The sequence below is a fragment of the Saccopteryx bilineata genome, chromosome 5, assembly GCF_036850765.1.
Source record: "Saccopteryx bilineata isolate mSacBil1 chromosome 5, mSacBil1_pri_phased_curated, whole genome shotgun sequence".
Classification (NCBI taxonomy): Eukaryota; Metazoa; Chordata; class Mammalia; order Chiroptera; family Emballonuridae; genus Saccopteryx; species Saccopteryx bilineata.
The window spans coordinates 55,980,512-56,003,768 of NC_089494.1; the positions used below are offsets into that span (position 1 = coordinate 55,980,512).

The 23,257-nt window shown below is 40.7% G+C and overlaps 1 protein-coding gene across 2 annotated transcripts in view; it reads left to right on the forward strand.

Moving 5' to 3' along the window:
• The first annotated feature begins 417 nt into the window (after positions 1-417).
• The window catches only part of CWC22 (CWC22 spliceosome associated protein homolog), a 78,126-nt gene continuing 55,286 nt past the window's right edge, over positions 418-23,257 (forward strand). The window contains exons 1-2 of one of the 2 annotated variants that reach the window (XM_066280769.1): positions 418-476; positions 19,201-19,335. In XM_066280769.1, the coding sequence (XP_066136866.1) occupies positions 19,309-19,335 (27 nt within the window). In that variant the 5' untranslated portion in view covers positions 418-476; positions 19,201-19,308. Of the gene's footprint in view, positions 477-17,150; positions 17,223-19,200; positions 19,336-23,257 lie in introns of those variants that run through there. The other variant, XM_066280770.1, reaches the window with a different exon arrangement.

Consider the following 23,257-nt stretch of genomic DNA (forward strand, 5'->3'; position numbering starts at 1 on the left):
TTTTTTTTTTTTTTAAGATTTTCGCGGGAAATAACGACTACAGTGTACTTTTTGCAACGAAGTAGCTTTAAAGTACATTTTGCTACCTCCTAGCAGGAATGAGGTTTCCAACCCACTGCCTGAACTACTCTCTGGCGCTTATCCAGAAGAACTACAATTCCCGTTGTACACTGCGGCATTCTCAGCCTGAAAACCGCAATTGCTTAGGTCATTTCCATCCTCAGCAGTGGTGCATGCTGGACTTTGTAGTCTGTGTCTTCTTCTCTTTTGTCCTGTCTTGCGAAGGGAGAAGCGTGGCCGGATCGACTGCTCTGAATCTGGTATTACTGTATGGTTTTTAAAGTAAATTACTAGGATAATGTATTAAAGCCAATGTAGTGTCAGGTTTTTCTGTATTTCATGTCCCTCCTGCCTCCTACTGCCGGGAAGGGGAAGTGACGTATATCCGGTGTAATGGCGGCGCGGTGGAGTTCCAGGTAATTACTTAACTCCGTAGACTCTCCACAGGCAGCGAACCAGAGTGGGGGTGGTGGGTTGCTGGACCGGATGGGAAGTTAAAGGGGCCCAGAAGTGAGTGCAGGTTCGCTGGTTCGGCCGCAAGCGGCGCCGAAGTGCGCGTGGCTCTGCCCGCCGCGCGCCGGCCCTCCAGGCTGCAGTGTGAGGACCGCTCTGGCGGAGGAGTCTGGGCGGGTGGGGAAGGGGCGGCGGTGAGCTCCTGCGGGTTTGTGCGGGGGACCGAGCTTCCCAGTGCGTTCCTGATGCTGTCTCCCCGCAGCGTCTTTGTTGCTGAAATCCAGCACTCGCGTCGATTCTCTCTCCTTCCGTCTGGTGTGTTCCGGGCTGGGATCATTTAGAGGTTCTCGAGTCGTTTGGCCTCGAGGCCTCTCTGTCGGGCCGCAGGCCGTGGGAGGGGAATCAATGAACTGTAATTAATTAAAAAATAGTGAAAGTTCCGCTCCTTTGATTCACTCCAGCGTAATTCCCCAATAACTGCTTCCCTAAAATGCCATTAGGCGTTTCTTTTTCATACATTTGCCCCGTAAGTAATGGCTCTCCCTGGTGTTTGGCCTTGGAGACCCTTTGTTCCTTAGTATGTGTTGCTCTTCGTCTGTCATCCTTTACGTTCCGTGAGTTGATCAACCTCCAGTAACACGATAGCTCCCAACGTGGCTCCCCAGTCGCCAACCACCTCTCCATCTACCCAGTTTCCTACAATAATCCACTTGCATATAACGGTCATGTAATATTTCATTTCGCAGAGTCTAACTGCAACTCCACTTTACCTATTTTCATTTAATCCTCATGACAGTTCTTTGAGATAATGGCAAAGAACAAAGGGGAAAAGCTATTCCCGGTGCAAGACTTTGGTGACTGAAAGTGTAGTAAGAGTCCTCCGCACCCGGGCCGGTTGGCTCAGCGGTAGAGTGTCGGCCTAGCGTGCGGAGGACCCGGGTTCGATTCCCGGCCAGGGCACACAGGAGAAGCCCATTTGCTTCTCCACCCCTCCGCCGCGCTTTCCTCTCTGTCTCTCTCTTCCCCTCCAGCAGCCAAGGCTCCATTGGAGCAAAGATGGCTCGGGCGCTGGGGATGGCTTTGTGGCCTCTGCCTCAGGCGCTAGAGTGGCTCTGGTCGCAACATGGCGATGCCCAGGATGGGCAGAGCATCGCCCCCTGGTGGGCAGAGCGTTGCCCCATGGTGGGCGTGCCGGGTGGATCCCGGTCGGGCGCATGCAGGAGTCTGTCTGTCTCTCCCTGTTTCCAGCTTCAGAAAAATGAAAAAAAAAAAAAAAAAAAAGAGTCCTCTGCGTTTTTAGATATCCAGAGCGGAAGTAGCAGACGGAGGAAGCAAACTTGGGCTGGAGTGGACCAGTTCACCGGCTTCTCTTAACTGCCTTGCTATAGGATTGTCTGTGAACTCAGGAGTTAACCAGTTAACCTCAATTACTATCCTACAGTGGAAAAGCAGATTTAGAATTGGCATTAAAAGTGTAATTTTGCCCTGGCTGATTGTCTCAGCAGGTAGAGGTGGAAATCCCCCATTCCATTCCTGGTCAGAGCACACAGGGGAGGTGACCATCTCCATCTGCTTCACCACCCTCCTCCCTCCCTTCTCTCTCTCTCTCTCTCTCTCTTTTTCCCTCTCCTTCTCTCCCCCTCCCCCTCCCTCCCTTCTCCTCCTCATCCCACAGCCATGGCTCAATTGATTTGAGCACATTGCCCTGGGTACCCTGTCTCTCAATCCCCCTTCCTCTTACTTAAAAAAAAAAAAAAAAGATTTTGATCAAAGGAAGCATTCTTACAGACCTGCTTGTGTTGGTGCTGGGAAATGGAGCAGTAAGCCAAAGATTTCAGTCCTGGTTCAGCACTTAGTCTGTCTTTTGCAGCAGGTTACCTAACATCTTTCGTCTTAGCAGCTCATCTGAAAAATGTGGATAATAGAACTGCCTACTGGTCCATGGGCCATTTGGTACCGGTCCACAGAGAAAATAAATAACTTTCATTATTTCCATTTTATTTATATTTAAGTCTGAACGATGTTTTATTTTTTAAAAATGACCAGATTTCCTCTGTTACATCCGTCTAAGACTCACTTTTGACGCTTGTCTCGTAAGTTCAACAATTATATTTAAAAATACCACAGTTTTTATGTTGGTTGCATAATTTTATTTTGTGCATTTATCCTTCCCACCCTAAAGGCCGGTCCGTGAAAATATTTTCTGACATTAAACCGGTCCTTGGCCCAAAATAGGTTGGGGACCACTGATGTAAATTATTTGGCTTCATCCCAGTCCTGTTGAATCAGAACCTGGGAAGTGGGGGGCCCTTCAATCCATTTTTTACCAAACCATCGGTGTGCTTCTCATGCCAGTTAGAGAGCCACTGTCCTAGCCCATCTCCTAAGGATCTGTTATGGTCCAGCCCCACCCTCAGAATCAGGTTTGCTGCCTTCCTCGCTTCAAAATCTTTGCTCTGTGGCCAGCCAGTATGCCTGTGCTATACCACCTGTCCTTCCCCACTTTAGATAGTTTAATTCCTATCACTTCTGGAATTCTGACACTTCCTAGACTATTTAACTGTCTTTCCTAAACCAGTCAACTCTGTCAGTTTTTCCAGCTTTTAAATTGTTAGAATTTAGCTCCTCCCTGATGAATGTGCATTGCCAAGTGGGGTCTAAGTGGCTCTTGAACCTGAGACTACCTAAGAGAGTACATAGTGACCCATTGTGTATTTACAAAGACCATGTCTTAATTCGAACATTATTCTCTGTTTATTGCTCACTTGTTTTTAGTCTGAATTTTGTACTACTACCTAGTGTGTCCCTAACTTGGTATATACGTCATGGCTAGTCTAGAGCTAGTTTTTGTCTTGTTTTGTTTTATTTTGTTTTAAGTGATTATTGATAATACAGCTAATCCCCTGATAACTTTGAGGGCTTCTTTGTTGCATTCCTCTACTTTTCTGTTCAAGTCTGAGGATCCTAGCATGGAAAGGTGGTGGAACAAAAAGATCTCTGGCATAGTAGTTTCAGAAAATTTCAAGATTTAGCTAACCCTGTAACTTAAATAGGTTATCTCATCATATACAGTTGCTATGTGGACATTGGAAGAGACATTTCAGTGCCTACAACAAAGTGAAAATTTGCAGAGCATTTTCTTCAGAAAGAACAAATCAGGAGGAAGCAGTGGATTAAAACAAGCACTTTGCCATTTGTAGCCAACCTAATAACTTTTTCCCAGTGAAGAAATACCAGGAAAATGGTGTGAGCAGTTTTGGCCTGGGACATACCGGCTTCTGTCTTCTGTCTTAGTGAATAGCTTAGCTAATAGGAAGGAGGGATCCTGTGGAGATTTATGTGTAATTTGTCTTGGTGCCTAACTCATAAGTGGATTGGGGCTAGACAGTTCAGCACTTCACCTGAAAAGTTACCTTGAGTATCCTTCCCGAAATTAGTTTATTCGAACAGTTTTTTATCAGGGTAGCCAATGACAGGAGCCTCTGTAGTTGAACATAGTGCTGTGTGTCTAGGGGCTACTTCATAAATCTCTGGAGGCCACCACCTTCTGCTTTCTTGAAAGCTTAGAATGTGGTTTACTAAATGGCTCTTGAGTTAAATACTTAGAAAGCCCACCTTCAAAGCTGTGTTTTTAGAGTTGGCAGAACATATCCAGCCCATATAATTACACTTAATTGGACAAGCTGTGGAACATAATTTTCGGGAGGTGGAACAAAGTTGTATGAATGTGTGAAGACATATGGCATACTGCATAATTAGACTTGTTTCTGTAAGTTGAAGTAACAGCACCTTGAGCGTTCAGATTCCTCTTGCAGTGCCATCAAAGGAAGTGTGGCATGTGATAGTGCTGAGTTGATGTAGCTGATGACAGCTGGGGTTCCTAGAAGTAGGAGTTGATAGGTGGGACAAGGTTGCTGTGGTATTCCTTGGTAAAGAAGTTGTCAAAATATCATTATAGGGAGTTTGGTGTAGGAAGAAATAGTAATAATCACCAAAAGTCCACACACTGCTTTTTATAATTAATTTTGGAATTAGAACCTATTAAGTGACAGGCACTGGTCTAGGTTCTGGATATATAGCAGTGACCACAACTTCAACTGGCGGGTATTCTCATACAAGGTCTTCTGTGCTTGAGCTTCATGAATCTCTCATGTTCCATCTCGTTTCTGCTGTCTTCTGTACATACTCAGTACTCTGCTCAAACAATGGGGATCCCCTATGTTCTTCTATGTCTGGGTCTTTATGCATGCTCGGCTCATTCCCTTAATGACCTTTCCCCCCTTTTCTACTTGTTTGTTAAGATTCAGGTTCAAGACCCACTTTTTTTCTCTATGCCCCAGGCCCACTTACTTGGTTGCACTTCCTCTTTCCAATGGTATTACGTTCCTAACATTGCTGTAACACGTTGACCTCCCACACCTCACAGTGCCTTGTGTGCAGCTTAAGGTATACATCACATTATATACACAGACACCACCTTTAACCCTCTATGCTTAATTTGTTTCCAAAGAATAGGGAGTAAAGTAAAAAAAGAAAAAGACCATGACCATACTGCTCTTTCTCTTAAGCTTGTGCTTTCTCATTTTCTCTGTAAGTGCTTTTCTTAAGCAATTCTTAATGGAAAGATCAGTTATGGCTCAAGGCTGATTTTTTTTTTTTTTTAGTTTCATTTTCCTGTTAGTCCTGAACAAAATTTTTCAATTTTTGTGACCTCCCAAAGGAGGTCTGCACAAATAAAAACCTTAATACACAATGATGGAAAAGAAAGTATTCGGTGGGTGATTAGAAGCACTAAGAGCTATTTCTTTACCACAGGGCAAATATATATATTTTTTTTTTTAATGTTTTATTTATTGACTTTTAGAGAGAGGAGAGAGAGAGAAGGAGAGAGAGGAAGGGGGTAGGGGAGGAGCCAAAAGCATCAACTCATTGTATCAGTTGCTACTCGTATTTGCCTTGACTGAGTAAGCCCGGGGATTTGAACCAGTGATCCCAGCATTCCGAGTCGATGCTTTATCCCCTGTGCCACCACAGGTCAGGCACCACAAGGCAAATATTAAGTAAAGTAGTGTGAGTTATGGCATAGGTTTGAAATTTAAGGTTTCGCCTCTCCCTTGATAGGCAAATGGGTATACATTTGACTGAATCACTAGACCAAGAAAACTCATATAGATAATATTTGTTCAGTGAATGAGATGCTAAGGTTAGTGAGGAAAGCTAAGTCTTTTTGCCACATAGTTGAGCTGTGAACCAAGGGATGGATGGGGAAACTAAGGCAAGACAAGGTGAGTTTAGGAGATATAAATACAAGTGAGTGAGGGTCTCATAGAGTGGAGATGACTCATAGGATTTGTCTTTATTCAGTAAAGGGATCGCTACTGACAAACTCTTCTCTAAAAGAATAATATATGGAGATAGATTTTTGATACAGTAGACATTAAGATGAAATTTCTATTTTAAAACCCTAGAAGGAAATTTGGAAAGTATGGAAAAAATAATACTGCATATATCGTAGTGGAATGTGCTTTTAATGTAAGCCCTGGGTTTCCCTGGGGGGTAACTTTGCAGATATTTAAAAGATCCTTTTGCTCTGTTTGGGTAGAATACAATTGCAAAGGTTCTTGTAGCATAGAGATAAGGAATACCTTGTGATAAATCTTGTTAGAGATCTCAAAAACAATTTATCTTCTTCTAAAATGAAATGAAGACTGTCTTATCATGGGATCTTTCCAAACAGAGGCTTCCCCCTACATCTCTCCTATTAACTGAGAAGGTAAAATCAGTAGGATTTGGAAACTGACTGGAAGTGAGGAAAAGGAAATTGTCACTTGGCTAGCTTTATAGGCAATACAGTAGAGGAAGAACTAGTTGAAAAGAGGAAGAAATGATGAGTTTCAGTTTGGGCCTCACTAGCTCAGAGGGCCTTTGGGACATCCACGTGGAGCTTTCCTGTTGGCATTGGATGAAGATTTGGAACTCTGATGAGAAGATTGGGCTGGAGTGATAGCCATTCTTATAAATGTTAGTTGAAGGTATCGGGGTAGGGATGGTCTTCCAGAGGGAATATGGAGAAAGATATATAACAAATATGTATTGAGAGCTTTCTGTATTGAGAATATGGCAATTTATAAAACAAATCCATGAGCAAAGATTAACCTCTACAGAATAGTGATGTCAGGCAGAAAGACAAAAGAATAGACAGTAGGGAAACCAGATGAACCTGGTGCCCTGTAAGTTGAGAAGCGAGACTTCAAGAAGAGGTGCTTGGTACCAAATTCTAGAGCAGTGTCAGATAAAAGAAAGAAATGGTCCTGGATTTAGCAACAAAAAGATTGTGATAAGTAGGAATAGTGGGAGTGGAAAACCGGATTTGGGTGGGAGGTTAAGAATTGGAGGCATCAACTGTACATGTATCAAAAAATACTTGGCCATTTAAGGAAAGAGAAAGAAAGGAGCTGGAGAGGGGACAAGATAAAGGAAATTTGCCTCATAAATGTCATTTTATATTTAAATGTATCAATAAAGAAGTTCATCATATAGAATTTTTTCAAAACTCAATGGGAAATCAACACTATAAATTAAAAATAGCTCACCCTGGCAGATTAAATTAGTCAGTTAGAGTGTAGTCTGGAAATGACAAGGTTGCAGGTTTGATCCCTGGGATCTCTGGTCAGGGCACAAGTGAGGAGCAACCAGTGAATGCACAACTGAGTGGAACAACAAATGAATGCTTCCCTTCCCCTCCCCTCTCTATCCCTTCCTCTTTCTATCTCTCTAAAAGAGTCAATCAATAAATTAAAAAAAAATTGAAGTTCTGGTCAGTTAGCTTAGTTGGTTAGACTAGAGCACTATCCTGAAGCACAGAGGTTGCCAGTTCAATCCCCTGTCTGGGCACCCACAGGAGCAGCTCGCAGCTCCATGTTCCTGTTTCTTTGTCTCTCTTAGAAAAGCAAAGAGAAGAGGGGATGGCAGGGAAGGAGGAAGGAAGGAAGGAAAGACTAATAGAAGTTTTAAAACAAAAAAACCCCTGCTCTCATAGAGCCTATATTCTGGTAAAAAGGATCACCGTAGTGGATCTTCCGATGTAACAGCAAAAGAGATTAAATTTAGATAGTATATCCAAATGACCATATCACTAACTCTTTGATTTCTTTGGATACTTTAATACTGACTGAAAGGCAGAAACCATGGGCCAAACCAAAAACATGAGGCTCCTGTGTTCCAAAAGGAAATTTTATTTTAAAAGTGCCTGGGTGCAGGTAGTTTGAGACCAGCAAAGGGTGTCAGTCTTGAGAGAGGGATAGGTCAGGGTTATATCAGGGGTAGTCAACCTTTTTATACCTACCGCCCACTTTTGTATCTCTGTTAGTAAAATTTTCTAACCGCCCACCAGTTCCACAGTAGTGGTGATTTATAAAGTTGGGAAGTAACTTGACTTATAAAATTTATAAAGCAGAGTTACAGCAAGTTAAAGCATTTAATAGTAATTACTTACCAAGTACTTTATGTTGGATTTTCGCTAAGTTTACAGGATAAATTTTTTTTTTTAATAATTTTATTTTTTTAATGGGGCGACATCAACAAATCAGGATACATATATTCAAAGATAACATGTCCAGGTTATCTTGTCGTTCAATTATGTTGCATACCCATCACCCAAAGTCAGATTGTCCTCCATCACCTTCTATCTAGTTTTCTTTGTGCACCTCCCCCTCCCCCTTTCCCTCTCCCTCTCCTCCCTCGCCCCGTAACCACCACACTCTTATCAATGTCTCTTAGTGTCACTTTTATGTCGCACCTACCTATGGAATAATGCAGTTCCTGGCTTTTTCTGATTTACTTATTTCACTTCGTATAATGTTATCAAGATCCCATCATTTTGCTGTAAATGATCCGATGTCATCATTTCTTATGGCTGAGTAGTATTCCATAGTGTATATGTGCCACATCTTTATCCAGTCATCTATTGAAGGGCTTTTTGGTTGTTTCCATGTCCTGGCCACTGTGAACAATGCTGCAATGAACATGGGGCTGCATGTGTCTTTATGTATCAATGTTTCTGAGTTCTGGGGGTATATACCCAGTAGAGGGATTGCTGGGTCATAAGGTAGTTCTATTTTCAGTTTTTTGAGGAACCACCATACTTTCCTCCATAATGGTTGTACTACTTTACATTCCCACCAACAGTGAATGAGGGTTCCTTTTTCTCCACAGCCTCTGCAACATTTGCTATTACTTGTCTTGTTAATAAAGCTAATCTAACAGGTGTGAGGTGGTATCTCATTGCAGTTTTGATTTGCATTTCTCTAATAACTAAAGAAGATGAGCATCTTTTCATATATCTGTTGGCCATTTGTATTTCTTCCTGGGAGAAGTGTCTGTTCATGTCCTCTTCCCATTTTTTTATTGGATTGTTTGTTAGTTTGTTGTTGAGTTTTATGAGTTCTTTGTATATTATGGATATTAGGCCCTTATCTGAGCTGTTGTTTGAAAATACCATTTCCCATTTAGTTGGCTGTCTGTTTATTTTGTTATCAGTTTCTCTTGCTGAGCAAAAACTTCTTAGTCTGATGTAGTCCCATTCATTAATTTTTGCCATTACTTCTCTTGCCTTTGGAATCAAATTCATAAAATGCTCTTTAAAACCCAGGTCCATGAGTATAGTACCTATGTCTTCTTCTATGCACTTAATTGTTTCAGGTCTTATGTTTAGATCTTTGATCCATTTTGAGTTAATTTTAGTACAGGGGGACAAACTGTAGTCTAGTTTCATTCTTTTGCATGTGGCTTTCCAGTTTTCCCAGCACCATTTATTGAAGAGGCTTTCTTTTCTCCATTGTGTGTTGTTGGCCCCTTTATCAAAAATTATTTGACTATATATGTGTGGTTTTGTTTCTGGGGTTTTCTATTCTGTTCCATTGGTCTGAGTGTCTATTTTTCTGCCAATACCATGCTGTTTTGATTGTCGTGGCCCTATAATATAGTTTGAAGTCAGGTATTGTAATGCCCCCAGCTTCATTATTTTCTTGAGGATTGCTTTGACTCTTTGGGGTTTTCTATAGTTCCATATAAATCTGATGATTTTTTGCTCCATTTCTTTAAAATTGTCATTGGAATTTTGAAGGGAATTGCATTAAATTTGTATATTGCTTTGGGTAATATGGCCATCTTGATTATATTTATTCTTCCTAACCAAGAACAAGGAATATTCTTCCATCTCATTGTATCTTTTTCGATTTCCCTTAACAATGGTAGTGTTCATTATATAAGTCCTTTACATTCTTTGTTATGTTTATTGCTGGATTTTTTTTTTTTTTTTTTTTGCAATGGTGAAGGGGATTATGCTTTTGAGTTCGTTCTCAAATGTTTCATTGTTGGCATATAAAAAGGCTATTGACTTCTGTATGTCAATTTTGTATCCTGCTACCTTACTGTATTGGCTTATTGTTTCTAGTAGTCTTTTTGTGGATTCTTTGGGGTTTTCGATGTATAGGATCATATCATCTGCAAAAGGTGATACCTTTACCTCTTCTTTTCCGATATGGATGCCTTTTATTTCTTTGTCTTGTCTGATTGCTCTAGCTAGAACCTCTAGTACCACATTAAATAAGAGTGGAGAGAGTGGACAACCCTGTCTTGTTCCTGATTTAAGGGGGAAAGCCTTCAGTTTTGTGCCATTTAATATGATGTTAGCTGATGGTTTATCATATATGGCCTTTATCATGTTGAGATATTTTCTTTCTATAACCATTTTGTTGAGAGTCTTAAACATAAAATTGTGTTGTATTTTATCAAAAGCCTTTTCTGCATCTATTGATAAGATCATGTGGTTTTTGTTCTTTGTTTTGTTGATATGGTGTATTACGTTAACCGTTTTGCGTATGTTGACCCATCCTTGAGATTCTGGGATGAATCCCACTTGATCATGATGTATTATTTTTTTAATATGTTGTTGTATTTGATTTGCTAGTATTTTGTTTAGTATTTTAGCATCTGTATTCATTAGAGATATTGGTCTGTAGTTTTCTTTTTTTGTGCCATCCTTGCCTGGTTTTGGTATGAAGGACATGTTGGCCTCATAAAATGTGTTTGGAAGTATTGCTTCTTCTTCAATTTTTGGAAGACTTTCAGTAGAATAGGAACCAAGTCTTTGAATGTTTGATAAAATTCGCTAGTATAGCCTTCTGGGCCTGGACTTTTATTTTTGGAGAGGTTTTTAATGTTTTTTTCTATTTCTTTTCTACTAATAGGTCTGTTTAGGCTTTCTGCTTCTTCTTGACTCAGTCTAGGAAGGTTGTATTGTTCTAGGAATTTATCCATTTCTTCTAGGTTGTTGAATTTAGTGGCATAAAGTTTTTCATAGTATTCTACAATAATTCTTTGTATATCTACGGTGTCCGTGGTGATTTCTCCTCTTTCATTTTGGATTTTGTTTATATGAGTTCTTTCTCTTTTTTCCTTGGTAAGTCTTACCAAGGGTTTGTAAATTTTGTTGATCTTTTCAAAGAACCAGCTCCTTGTTCTATTAATTTTTTCTATAGTTTTTCTGTTCTCTATTTCATTTATTTCTGCCCTGATTTTTATTATCTCCTTTCTTCAGCTGGTTTTGGGTTGTCTTTGTTCTTCTTTTTCTAGTTCCTTAAGGTGTGAAGTTAAGTGGTTCACTTGGGCTCTCTCTTGTTTGTTCATATATGCCTGAAGTGATAAGAACTTCCCTCTTTTCAGTGCTTTTGCTGCATCTCATAGATTCTGATATGTTGTATTGTCATTTTCATTTGTCTGTATATATCTTTTTATCTCTGCACTTATTTCTTTTTTGACCCATTCATTTTTTAAAAGTATGTTGTTTAGTTTCCACATTTTTGTGGGGTTTTTTTCTCTTTTTTGCAGTTGAATTCTAGTTTCAAGGCTTTATGATCAGAAAATATGCTTGGTACAACTTTGATTTTTCTGAATTTGCTGATGTTTTTGTGGCCCAACATATGGTCAATTCTTGAGAATGATCCATGTACACTGGAGAAAAATGTATACTCAGTCACTTTGGGATGAAATGTCCTGTAGATGTCTATCATATCCAGGTGCTCTAGTGTTTTGTTAAAGGCCACTATATCTTTGTTGATTCTCTGTTTGGATGACCGATCTAGAGCCGTCAGCGGTGTATTGAGGTCTCCAAGTATGATTGTATTTTTGTCAGTTTTTGTTTTAAGGTCAATAAGTAGCTGTCTTATATATTTTGGTGCTCCTTGGTTTGGTGCATATATATTAAGAATTGTTATGTCTTCTTGATTCAGTGTCCCCTTAGTCATTATGAAATGGCCATTTTTGTCTCTGAGTACTTTTGCTGTCTTGTAGTCAGCATTATCAGATATGAGTATTGGTACGCCTGCTTTTTTTTGGATGTTATTTGCTTGGAGTATTGTTTTCCAGCCTTTCACTTTGAATTTGTTTTTATCCTTGTTACTTAGATGAGTTTCTTGTAGGCAGCATACAGTTGGATTTTCTTTTTTAATCCATTCTGCTACTCTGTGCCTTTTTATTGGTGAGTTTAATCCGTTTACACTTAGTGTAATTATTGACACTTGTGAGTTCCCATTGCCATTTTATAGATTGCTTTCTGTTAGTTTTGTGTCTTGTTTGATCTTTCTCTTTCGTTTTTCTATCTTTTGTTTTTATTTGGTTGTATTCCATACATCTTTCCACTGTTGCTATCTTTTTTAAATCATGTGCTTTTGTGGTGGTTTTTTCAATGGTGGTTACCTTTAAGTAATGAAAACGGTTCCTACCCTGTTCATTGTAGTGCACTATTTTGTGAGTACTTTTGCACTCCATCGTCCTTTGCTGTTAATCTCCATCCTCTCCCCCCCTTTCTTTTTGTTGTTGTCACAGTTTAAATTTGGTTTTATCGTGTTTGTCTTGGAGCTTTTACTTGTGGCTTTGGTTTTTTTTTTTTGTTCTTTGTATCTGATTGGAGAACCCCCTTTAGTAATTCCTGGAGTGGGGGTTTTCTGATGATAAATTCTCTCTTATATATTTTTTATCTAAATTCCCTCTTATATATTTTGGTGCTCCTTGGTTACAGATCTTTTCTGTATCTGTGAATGTTTTTATTTCTCCTTCATATTTGAAGGATAACTTTGATGGGTATAGTATTCGTGGCTGAAAGTTCCTCTCTTTCAGGACTTTAAATATTGGGGTCCACTCTCTTCTAGCTTGTAGAGTTTCTGTTGAGAAAACTGATGAAAATCTAATGGGCCTTAAAGTTTGAGTCCCAGATAAGATAATTTGTTTGTTATTCAGGTTTGAATGAGAGGAGACGTAAAGGAGAAAGGACAAAACTAATAAAGAGGGAGAAAAGAAAGAGAGAGAGAGAAAAAAAGAGGGAACCACTAAAAGAAGAAAAAAGAGGAGAGAGAGAGAGAGAGAGAGAGTTAAAGGTTTTGGAGTGCAACCCTCATAGAGAGAAAGGAAGAGGAAAGAAAAGATAATGGGAGATGTAACACTTATGGGTAGTGTAGTTCAAGGTGAGGAGAGAGTAAGACCGGCAGAGAGTTAAATGACCAAATTGGAGAAGGGAAAAAAAAAATCAAGAATGAAGATAAGAGAAACAAAACATATATAATAAAATGGGATAGGTTATAAAGTCTGCAGATTATTCTTGATTTTGAGAGGTTATCTTCTTGCTTTTTCTTTTCTCTCCCTCTTCCTGGTCAGTGACTCTGTACCCCGGGTTCTGCCCCTTTGGCACGCTCAGGTAGCGGTTTGCAGTTGATAAGTCTCTATCACGATGTCATGTATTGTGCTTCAGTCTCGTTGGCAGTCCAGGCTCATTAGCATTTATAGGCTCCAACAGTGAGAGAGTCCGTGTTCTTGGAGCCTCTCTCCTAGTCTTTCCTTCCTCAATTAGTATCCTTATAATCTGGCTATGGGGTTGCTGCTGCCTCTGCCTGGATAGTAAGAGGCTCAAAGTGCTGACAACTCCCCACTCTATTCCCACTCAGCACAGGGCTCTGGGTAAGGGCTCAGTCCGTCAGAGCTGCTAGCATAATCAGGCAGGGCTTCTGCCCACTCAAAGACCTCTGGCTCTGGCACTCTGTCCGGTAACACGGGCGGGCGCCCACTACTGGGGCGCTTGGAGGAAACTCTCGTTCACTATCTGTGCACAGACCAGGATATTAGGCCAGCAGTCTCACACTCTGAGTGAAACCCCTGCCCGCATGGAAAAGTTCCAGCGTTGTAATTGGCTCTCGCTCCCTCCCTGTGCGTGAATTTTTCAGGGTGCTGGGGTGGCCTGGAGATTCCACTTTTGGTCCACACAAAGGCCCCTGACTCTGCCCCTCTGTGGGATAGCACAGGCACCCACTGCCGAGGCACTTGGAGGAATCTCTCACTCACTATCTGCGTGCGGAGACCAGGATATCAGGCTGGCCACCTCACACACTGAGTGAAACCCCCGCCCGCACGGAAAAGTTCCAGCGTTGGAATTGGCTTCCCGTGCGCAGCTTTTTCAGGGCGCTGGGGCGGCCCAAGATTCCACTTTTGGCCCACACAGAGGCCTCTGACTCTGCCCCTCTGTGGCATAACACAGGCGCCCACTCCTGAGGTGCTCGGAGGAATCTCTTGCCCACTCTCCGTGTGCGCAGACCAGGATATCAGGCCAGCAGTCTCACCCTCTGATTGAAACCCCTGCCCGCACAGAAAAGTTCCAGTGTTGGAATTGGCTCTCGCTCCCTCCCTGTGCGTGGCTTTTTCATGGCGCTGGGGTGGCCCGAGATTCTGCTTTTGGCCCACACAAAGGCTCCTGACTCTGCCTCTCTGTGGGGTAACACGAGCGCCCACTGCTGAGGCACTCGGAGGAATTTCTCGCCCACTATTTGCACACGCCGACCAGGAGATCGGGGGAAATGGCTGCCCCACTTGTCTTTCTTTGTCTGGGTTTCGTGCGAGTGTTACCTTGTGTTGACTGGGTTGCCACAGGCACAGTTTTTCCTCAGCTTGGATCTCCGTGCCACAGCCTGGTTCGGCCGTTTGTGCCGCGGCCTGGATCTATTCACCCCCTTTGCCCACCTGAGTTTCTATACTCTCAGTTCCCAGTGAAAGCAGCCCTGTTTAGGTTAGGGAGGAAGGCAGAGCATTTCTTACTCCCTATTTCCTTTGGGGTTTGATTATATATTTAGCCAATTTTTGGCTCGACCATACCTTCGGGTGTTTTTTGAAACATCTGGAGGCTCCAAGGATAGGTTTTTCTATTTCTTGTTGAAGATCTTGTTGAGTTTTGGGGGAGATTTATTGGTATCGCTTCCTACCACGCCATTACTCTGACATCATCTCTCGATAAATCTTTATAAAACAACTTACTATAGTTAAATCTATCTTTTTATTTATACTTTGGTTGCTCTGCTACCGCCCACCATGAAAACTGGAATGCCCACTAGTGGGCAGTAGGGACCAGGTTGACTTCCACTGTCTTAGAAAATATGTATATATAAGAACATAAGTAATTCTGAGACTCTAAACCTCACCCTATTCTCATTCTTCCGCACAGAAAACCATAATGTGAATATGATAATACTGTGTTTTCCCATGAATAAAACACACCCTTTCTCAAAAAATTTGGGGCCTAAAACTGGGTGCATCTTATACAGTGGTTGTAGATTTTTTTTACTTGCATTTCCCACGTGAGGAGTTGTATGAATTTTATGATGAATATAACTTGAGTTTAATAACTCTGTAATACTTTTTTTTCCTCAAATTTCTGGCCCCCAAATTAAGGTGCATCTTATACATGGGAGCGTCATAGACATGGAGAAATACAGTAATTGTTGGTCAGTTTATAATCTTAACGGATTAGAAAGTGTACTCTTCCATTATTTTGTCCCCAGTGCAGACTGAAGAACTTCAACCTACCTTCTTTTTAGAAAAAAGGCTGGATAGGGAATGTTAATTTAGTGTTGAATTCAAGTTAACATGGCTTCTTTTTTTTTTTTTTACAGAGAGGGATAGATAGGGACAGATAGACAGGAACGGAGAGAGATGAGAAGCATCAATCATCAGTTTTTCGTTGCGACACGTTAGTTGTTCATTGATTGCTTTCTCTTATGTGCCTTGACCGTGGGGCTACAGCAGAATGAGTAACCCCTTGCTCAAGCCAGCACCCTTGGGTCCAAGCTGGTGAGCCTTGCTCAAACCGGATGAGCCCACGCTCAAGCTGGCGACCTTGGGGTCTTGAACCTGGGTCCTCTGCATCTCAGTCTGACACTCTATCCACTGCGCCACTGCATGGTCAGGCATCATGGGCTCTTACTATATAAAAAATCCCATTTTAGTGTAGGGAAAATTGTTCAATTCAGACGACGTGGTGGCGCAGTGGATAGAGCATCGGACTGGGATACTGAGGACCCAGGTTCGAGACCTCGAGGTCGCCAGCTTGAACACCGGCTCATTTAGTTCGAGCAAAAGCTCACCAGCTTGGACCCAAGGTCGCTGGCTCGAGCAAGGGGTTACTTGGTCTGCTGAAGGCCCACGGTCAAGGCACATATGAGAAAGCAATCAATGAACAACTAAGGTCTTGCAACAAATTGTTCAATTCTGGGTCCACACATTATATTTGTTAAGTTTACTCTCTTTTATTCTATAACAGGGTTTGGGAACCTATAGCTCGCGAGCCAGATGTGGCTCTTTTTTTTTTTTTTTTTTAAACCTGTTTCTTTTTTTTTTTTTCTTTTGTTCTTTATTCATTTTTAGAGAGGAGAGAGAGAGGGAGAGAGAAAGAGAGAGAGAAGGGGGGAGGAGCTGGAAGCATCAACTCCCATATGTGCCTTGACCAGGCAAGCCCAGGGTTTTGAACCGGCGACCTCAGGATTTCCAGGTCGACGCGTTATCCACTGCACCACCACAGGTCAGGCCCAGATGTGGCTCTTTTGATGGCTGCATCTGGCTCACAGACAAATCTTTAATAAAAAAAAACATTAAAAATATAAAACATTCTCATGTATTACAGTCCATTCATTTCCTACCGCTCATGTTCATGGTTGCGGGTGGCTGGAGCCAATCAGTCACAGCTGTCCTCCAGGACACCAAATTTTTATTGGATAATGCATAACATACACGGGTCATTGTATGGCTCTCACAGAATTACATTTTAAAATATGTGGTGTTCATGGCTCTCTCAGCAAAAAAGGTTCCCGACCCGTTCTATAACAACTACCCTGTCTTTTTTTTGTTGTTGTCTCCCAGGTTGTTGAATTGTTGGAGAAACTGGTTCATTTGTTTTGTGTGTTAAAGCCCACCAATAAAAACTCACCAGTAAGATACCCTAATTAGTAGTCAAAGTTAAATGATTAATTTGCTGCAGCAAGGGAGAAAGTGTACTATAGGGAATCATGTGGTGCCTCAAAACTGATTGGTGGTTAAGAAAGGTACTGAAAGAGTTTGTGAGACTGGAAGTAGTCTTTCAGTTGGTCTCGATAGGAATTGGGCAAGATACATAAACCAGAGAATTGCTGGAACAGTAAATGGTTCTTTCTTTAGAATACATACACTATAACTTGTGGAAACCTATGTATTTACGATAAAAGAAAAAGTAGTCTTTTATATTTCTTGAGAAAGTTCCCATTTCTAGTGTTCTTCATTTCTTCCTGCAGATCTGAATTGCACCTGGTATTGTTTCTCTCCAGCCTGAGGAACTTCCTTTAGCATTTCTTACAGTGCAGGTCAGATGCTGATTTAGACTCCTATAGTTGATTTTGTTTGTTTAATCAGCAGATGTTATTTCATCTTCATTTTAAGATTATTTTTTCCTGATCTGTGGTGGCGCAGTGGATAGAGTGTTGACCTGGAACGCTGAGGTCGCTGGTTCGAAACCCTGCACTTGTCCAGTCAAGGCACATATGGGAGTTGATGCTTCCTGCTCCTTCTCTCTCTTTCTCTCTCTCTCTTTCTCTCTCTCTCTTCTCTAAAATAAATAAAATAAAAAAAATTAAAGATTATTTTTGCTGTAATTCTAGGTTAATGGTGTTTTAGCTTTCAGTATTTTAAAGATTATTCTACTATCTTTTGGTCTCCTTAGTTCTAATGAGAAGTTAGCAGTAATTTCAGTTGTTTTTTACCTCTATGGAATGTGTTTTATTTTCTTACTGCTCTCAAGATTTTCTCTTTATCTTTGTTTTTTTTTTTGATGGTTTGACTGAGAGTCTCTGAGCTTCATGAATAAATTTATGCCTTCCACCAAGCTTGAGGTAATTTTGGTTGTTAATTTAAAAACATTTTTTGTATCTCATTTTTTCTTTTTTCTTGGACTTGAATTATGCCTGTTAGATCTTTTGATATTGTTCTACATGTCCATGATACTGTTCATTAACATTTTTGGTTATTCTGTTATCTAATAATTTCTATTGCTTTTACTTCAAGTTCACTGACTTCCCTTTATCTCCATTGTTTTTTTTAAAAAAATATTTTTATTAAGTGAGAGGACGGGAGGCAGACAGACAGACTCCTGTATGCTCCTAGACTGAGATCCACCTAGCAAGCCCCCTTTTGGGGAATGCTCTGCCCACCTGAGATTGTTGCTGCTCAGCAACCAAGCTATTTTTAGCACCTTAGGTGGAGGCCAGAGAGCCATCCTCAGTGTCCAGGGCCACCATGCTCCAACCAAGCCATGGCTGCTGGAGGAGAAGGGAGAGGGGGAAAGTGGAGAAACAGGTGGTCACTTCTTTTGTGTGCCCTGACCAGGAATCAAACCCAGGACACCCACACACCAGGCTGACACTGCCACTGAGCCAACTGGCCAGTGCCCTTTATCTCTATTGTGCTGTTAACTCAATCCAGGAAATTTTTCACTTAATACATTTTTTAGTTCTAGACTTTCATTTTGGCTCCCTTATATTGTTTGTATTATTATTTAGGGTGGGGGGGCTGCTGAAATGTTTTATATTTTTACTGCAAGCATTTTTCCTTGGTATTTTTGAATATGTGTTAAAATTTTTTTGTGCTAATTCTAACATCTGGGTCATTTCAGTGTTGGTGACTTTGTCTTTTATAGTAAGATTAGGACACAGTTTTCTAATAAGTTGAAGGATATTTCAGTTACTGTTATATGAAGGCTATATTCTATTACATGTTGATGACTAGGTTTATTCTGAATGAAATACTTGTTTCTTATAAATGTGAAGCCTGTGCCTTTGATAGACAGCTTTAGTGCTTCATTATGCTATAGCTCCTTGTATTTCCAGAGAGTGTATTTATCTCTGCTCATCATCTAAGAACATTAGATATTTTCTTCTTACTTATATAGAAACATTGGATATTTTATTTATACAGACTTTCTCTTATAATTATCTCCTTTGTTCACCTGTTTGTTTTTTTTATGTCACAGTACTGTTTTATGATGTAGATATAGGTCTCCCTCACTGAGAACAAGTTAATAAAGTTTTCTTACATCAGTTATTAACTTTTGTTCCTCTCAGTCATTAGAATAAAATACTTTATTGTGCTTAACATGCCCTTTTTATTATTTGTTCTCTTGTTTATAATATTTTCTATGAACATTGTTCATAAGAATGTTTTTCATACATTGTTATGTGGAACTATTTAAATTTTTTTTAGATTTTTAAAAAAAATTATTATATCTGTGCATACTAAGAAAAATAAGGTGGTCAAAGTTAACAAAGCCTTCTTTGGTATGTTTTATAGGTGACCCTTGCAGACAGAAAAAGTAAACTGTCAAAGAATTCATGCCATTTGGTTCTTATTTGGACCAGCTTAAGGAGTCTGATTTATAGGATCAACTGGCAACAGAAAATGAAAAGTAGTGTGGCCCAGATAAAAGTAAGTGTTTGAAACTTAAAATAAAAAAGGAAACTTGTCATTTACCTATCCTTTAAACAAAAATGCATTTATATAATTGGGATCTTAGAACCAGCCAGTAGGGTGACATCATACACACATCTGAATTACACAGCTTCAAATGCAGGTACTAGATCAGATGGGAGTAATAATATTCAAAAGGACAGTTGAGAGAACATACAGGATGTGTGTGTGCGTGTGTGTGTGTGTGTGTGTGTATACACATGTGCCTGCACAAATTAAGAAAGTGCATATGAGTGAGCACATGAAAAAGAAAAATGGTAACGGCAGGCAAATCCACTGTTTTTCTTAAAGAACATGCTTTCTTTAATGAGCATGAAATGAACTGTGACCTCATTTCATCAGGGTTCCTGCATATCTGTCTACAAGTGAGCCTTTTGTTGCAAATTTCATTTGTATAAAGTAGCTCTTTCTCCTGTGCTGTCCTTTAGACACATTCATCAATAAATATTCACTGAATTCTCCCTGTGTCTCAGTGACTGGTCTAAGTACTTTGCTTAAAATGGTGAACAAAACAGAAATCCTTGCTCTCGGGGTGTTTGTATTCTAGTGGAGACAGAAAATAAACCGTAACTTAAAACATAATTACATAGTACATTAGAATGTTAAGTGCTAGACTTGTGCTATGAAGAAAAGAAATAGGGTAAAGTTGATCAGTAGCATTGGTGGTTGCAGTTTTTAATAGGGAAGACCCATTGAAAAGGTGGCCGTTTGAGTAGAGACTTGAAGAATATGAGGAAGGTAACCATGCAGATGTCTGGGGAAAGCGTGCACCAGGCAGAGAACAGCAAGTGCAGACACGGAGTCTAGAGTGACTGGAGCAGGTTATGAAAAAGGAAACACAGGAGGAGACAGGTCAGAGCAATAGCAGGGCTAGGCACCAGCTGCTGCAGAACTGTTCCTCTGCTGCGGGTGGACTTGGTGGGAGAGCTAACCGTGCCACTTCCTCTTCAACTGTACTGATCTGCAAGCAGGCACATCACTTCCTGGGTCTCCGAGTCATTAAAGGGGAAGGTATATTTTTATTTACCTTATTTTTCTCCCCATAAGACACACCTGGCCATAAGATGCCCTAGGGTTTTAAGGAGGAAAATAAGAAAAAAAATATTCTGAACCAAATAGTGTTTTAAAGTATTTAATAAAATATACCACAATAATATTTCAACAATGTAAACTCAACCGCAGTATTAACAACCATTAGCACTGTTATTAACAAATGACAAGAGACTTTAATGTTCAAATACTCTAGTTGTCCAGGAACCCGCAGCAGGTAAAAAAAAGATTAAACAACTGCTCCATAAGATGCACAGGCATTTTCCCCTCCACTTTTGGGGAGGAAAAAGTGCATCTTATGGGGCAAAAAGTACAGTAATTATAAAACTAGGCACTTATTCCTTCCTCTCCTTCACGAGCACTGTACCCCTAAACCACCTTCTTTACAGAGAACCAGTGGACTGTGAGCTCCTTATCAGCAGGCAGTGGCTATATGCCCTGGTGCTTAATTAACTGAATTGATAGATTTACAGACTAGGGCAGGCTCCGTTGCCATCATTTCTAAATTCTGTCAATGGTGAGAAAGACACATTCTCCAGCCTCCCTGCTTGGTAGACATCCAGCCTGTGTTTACATACCTCCTTTGGCAGAAAGCTCACCATCTCCAAAGCTTGTCCTATCTGCCAGTAGATACCTTTGTATATTGTTCTTTGGGACTTGTACTCATTGGTCCACTGGCACTTAAATAATCAATTATGGGTTGAGTAAGCAGCAGATTGTGATGGGAAGTGAGGACCTAAGAAGAAAGACCTTGTGTGGATCTGACTCTTGACTGAGCCATGTTAGGTTAGAGCACTCACACTTAGACTGGTACCTTTTATACAGAGGGAGAAGTGCTTAGTCTCATAGAACTTTCTTCCTGCTCCTCTTGGACTATGCTTCTCCACCTTTCCCTGTTGTGCTCCTCTGTGATATCCCCACAGCCGAGGAGTGGGTGTCTTCGGTCAGCATGTACTGGCTTAGGCCTCTCAGTCGGCTCTCAGTTTAGTCTGCCTCCTTCTCTAATCAGCTAGCTACAAGCAGTTCCACTTGCTGGGAGGGACAATCTCACCTCAGGTGAAGCTCAGATCTGCCCTTGATATTCTGAGGACTCATCTGTTAGGTTCGGGAGACTTGAGAATCCCTGCTTTTTCCATTGAGCCTCCCTGTAGCTTCCTTAGGTAGCTAGAAGCAAGCTCACTACCTCCTTCAGCCCCTCCCCTCCCTTGCTCTTGAGAACTTGCTCCCTGAGCCTGGACTCAGTCTCCCTGCCTCATTCATCTCCTTGTACTGTTCCCTCTATCTTGTTAGAAACTAAAAGTGACTGCAGGGTGTACCATATTTGTTTTGTTAAATGGACAATTTAGAGAATTTTTAAAGTTTCTTTTGACAATATGTTAATTTTTTTTGTTTTTTTGTTTTGTTTTGTTTTGTATTTTTCTGAAGTTGGAAACAGGGAGGCAATCAGACAGACTACCACATGCGCCCGACCAGGATCCACCTGGCATGCCCACCAGGGGGTGATGCTCTGCCCATTGGGGCGTTGTTCTGTTGCAACCAGGGCCATTCTAGCGCCTGAGGCAGAGGCCATGGAGCCATCCTCAGCGCCCGGGCCAACTTTGCTCCAGTGAAGCCTTGGCTGCAGGAGGGGAAGAGAGAGAGAGAGAGGAAGGAGAGGGGGAGGGGAGGGGTGGAGAAGCAGATGGGCGCTTCTCCCGTGTGCCCTGGCTGGGAATCGAACCCGGGACTCTTGCACTCCAGGCCGACGCTCTACCACTGAGCCAGCTGGCCAGGGCGACAATATGTTATTTTCAACTATTGCTCTAACTTATTATCTGAACTCGATGATAGGGAAAATTGTGAGAGTCTGGTTATTATTATTTGGAACACATCTCAGAATGAGTTTTTACTTCTAAATTATTTACACAGTGAAATCCTATTCCTCTACTAGAGCCCAGTTCAGGTGCCCCTTACTCTACTGTCATCGCTCAGTACTCTGCCGTAGTGATTGTGCCCTACTCAAGATCTCTTATTAGCACTTCATCCAGTAACTACATCATATATGCAAAATACTGATTCATGACATCAGTATTTTTTATTTCTCCCTCTTGTTCACAACACATGTTGCAGAGATGTATTACAAACCATTAGCTCAGAATTGAGGCCATCTCCCTAATGTAATTTAAATAATTGCATTGCATTGTAAAAGAAAAACTAGCCTTTGCAGTTTTATTGTCTCTTTCTTTCTCTTTTTCTTTTCTTCCTCCTCCTCCTTCTACTAGGCAATAATCCGCCTTGATAAACCTACTTGGCTATGATACTGCCACTGCTGAGAGCTCTCCTTTCTCTCATTCTCTGTCTCTCTCTCTCTCTGTCTCACAGGAACATATAATCTGATATGAGTCATTGGGGAATTCTTCATAACCAACTCTCCTACAAGATTATAATCCTTGAGGGTTTTTTTCTATATTTTGTATCCTCCAAAGTTTATAAATCGTCAGTAAATACTATGTTTGATGTTACCTTGAATTGAATTAATCCTGAGCTCTATATTTGGCTTAAGATCTTGATGGCAGGTTTTATGGAAACCTGTGTTACATATTGAACATTTCTACTTCATTGAGTTGCTAAGTGAAATAATTTTAAATCTTTCTTGTACTCAAGGGTTTTAAGATGGTTGTACTGAATATAAAATAACAGCATAACTATGGCTACTATTTATCATAAATTTGACAACATGCTTATTAATTTACGTAGATTAGACTGGTTTGTATATACTATTTAAAAATTCAATAGTTAATGAGACTAGGAATTTACTTGTGATAATATTAGACCCAAACTTCTGTTAATT